This window comes from Neopelma chrysocephalum, unplaced genomic scaffold, assembly GCF_003984885.1.
Source record: "Neopelma chrysocephalum unplaced genomic scaffold, ASM398488v2 Primary Assembly neopelma1_92863, whole genome shotgun sequence".
NCBI lineage: Eukaryota > Metazoa > Chordata > Aves > Passeriformes > Pipridae > Neopelma > Neopelma chrysocephalum.
In genome coordinates this window covers 1-2,220 of record NW_020921587.1, presented here as the reverse complement: position 1 = coordinate 2,220, position 2,220 = coordinate 1, and the positions used below count along the sequence as shown (strand labels likewise).

At 73.2% G+C, this 2,220-nt stretch overlaps 1 protein-coding gene across 1 annotated transcript; it reads right to left on the bottom strand.

Moving 5' to 3' along the window:
* Positions 1-28: 28 nt before the first annotated feature.
* On the bottom strand, positions 29-1,768 carry LOC113980171 (regulator of G-protein signaling 11-like; the record flags this gene model as incomplete). The annotated part of the gene is made up of 5 exons (XM_027707404.1): positions 1,686-1,768; positions 758-854; positions 377-427; positions 184-290; positions 29-80 (listed from the first exon to the last, which is right to left on the bottom strand). Coding segments are annotated over exons 1-5 (367 nt in total), but the record flags the coding sequence as incomplete, so codon positions are not given.
* Positions 1,769-2,220: the final 452 nt, after the last annotated feature.

The window sequence follows — 2,220 nt, the reverse complement described above, 5'->3', positions numbered from 1 at the left end:
GCGGTGCCAGCAGCACGGTGGCACTTACCGTAGTCCAGCTCCGTGGCCGGCCACTTGGTGCTGGTCCAGAAATAGGGGGTCTGAGGGGGGAGGGAGAGGCTGAGTCACATGCCGTGGGGTGCCACGGAGCCGAGCCGGGGGAGCCCCGACCTGCGGCAGTGCCCGTGCCGGGCGGGGCTGTACCTGGAAGCGGTAGGGAGACTCGTCCGCCCGCAGCACCAGGCTGCGGGGGTCTCTGAGCGGGTAGATGTAGCCGTGCTTCACGATGAGGTTGCCGAGGTGCAGCGCCTCTGGGGGAGCAGGAGTGGGGGCTGCAGGGCAGCTCGGCAGCCCCAGTTGCCCCCGCAGTGCCAGCTGCCCGTGCCAGGGCACTCACCCTCCTCGGAGATGCCATACTTCTGGATGAGCCACTCCACGATGTCGTTCCCTGGGGACCGAGACAGCGTTAGTGGGGTGCAATGGGGCCCCCCAAGCTGGGCACGGGGAGGTTCCCGGCTGGGGCTTTTGGCACACCGTGGCAGTGCCAGGGGTCACGCAGGGTGACGGGGGCCCTGCCAAGGACGTGCGAGCGCCCGCCCCGCGCAGCCGATGCATAATTGATCCCAGCTGCAGCGCCGAGCACCCGCGGGTGCGGGGCGGGGAGCAGTGCGGGGTGCCGGGGGGTGGCTGCTGGGTGCAGTGCTGGGGACACCCGGGGAGCACCCACACGCCTCCCCCACCCCACGCGCCTCGCGGGGCACCCCATGGGGGGACCCACCTGTCATGGCGTGGGGGATGACGGTGATGAGCAAGCGCTGGTTCCTCATCTTGATGCCCATGTCGGGGTCCTGCATGCTGACGATCATCCTCTCCATCTGCCGGGAAAGCACCCGCCGTGCTCAGCCCCCCGACGGAGGCACCGGGCCTGGGCACAGCCTGGCTCCCCCACACTGTGACCCGGGGCACTCTGTGACCTGGACACAGTTTGGGTCCCCACAACCGGACAGGGGCACCCTGTGCTCAGCCTGGGGTCAGCATGGCACCCCGCAATTCCCCGGGGCACTTGTGCCCAGCTTGGGGACAGGCTGGCATGCCAAAGCCAGACCAAGGCACCCAGCACCCAGGCGAGTGTGCGATGCCGGAGGTGCAGGCACCAATCCGAGCATCCAGGGGACCCCCGGTTTTGGGGAGTGAGCTCTGCCGAGGCTGTGGCAGCACTCCGGCCCTGCGGAGGGGAGCAGAAAACGCAGCACCGGGGCTCTTCCCGTGGGTGCCCCTGCGCGGGGCGGTGCCCGGTGTCCCGTGGCGGTGCCGGGGCCGGGGTTGCGCCCGCTGTCCCGCGATGCACTGGGTGGTGCTGTGCCCCGGTCCCCGATGCACGCGTTGCCCAGCGCACTGTCAGTGTCCGGTCCCCCCGGTCCCAGCGCCTGGTCCCCGCGGGGCCCGGTTCGCACGGTGCCTGTGCCCGGTACCCGCTCCGCACGCTCTCAGTGCCCGATCCCCACAGTCCCAGCGCCCGGTGCCCACGGTACTCGCTCCGCACGTTCTCAGTGCCAGATCTCCACAGTCCCAGCGCCCCGTGCCCGGGGTACCGCTCCCCGCGATGCCAGTGCCCGGTTCTCGCCGTGCCGGTGCCCTGCCCGGGCGCGGTGCCCGCTCCCCTCGGGACGGGTGCCGGTACCGGCACCGGTGCCGGTGTCGCTCACCTTGCGCAGACAGGGCATCTGGAGGCGGGGGTGCCGGCCGCGGGGGCCGCCGATGGTCATCGCGGGTGCGCGCCCCGCGCCCTCACCGCTCCGCCCGAGCCCGCCCCGGTCCCGCCCGGCCCCGCCCGGTCCCGCCCCGCTGCCCCCCCGCGGCTGCCGCCGCCTGCACCGGGCACCCCGACGGGCACCCCTGTCCGGGGCGTACCCGAAGCCCTGTACCCGACACCCGGGACCGGTCCCCGCCCTGCCCGTGGAACCCCCGGCCCGACCCGCGGGGCCTGACCCCCGCGCACCTCCCTCGCCGCGGCTCTGCCGGCCCGGTCTGTGCCGGTGCCCCGGGGGTGCCCCGGCTGACCCGGTGCTGGCGAGATGGGGAACACATCCCTGCGGCTGTTGGGATGGCGGTGCGGGCAGGGTGCGGGCAGTGCACCGAGAGTGCGGGCAGGATGCTCGCGGGGTGCGGGCAGCGCGGACAATGTGCTGGCGGCGTGCGGGGCTGCGGGCAGGGCGGGCAGGTGGTGAACGCTGTGGACAC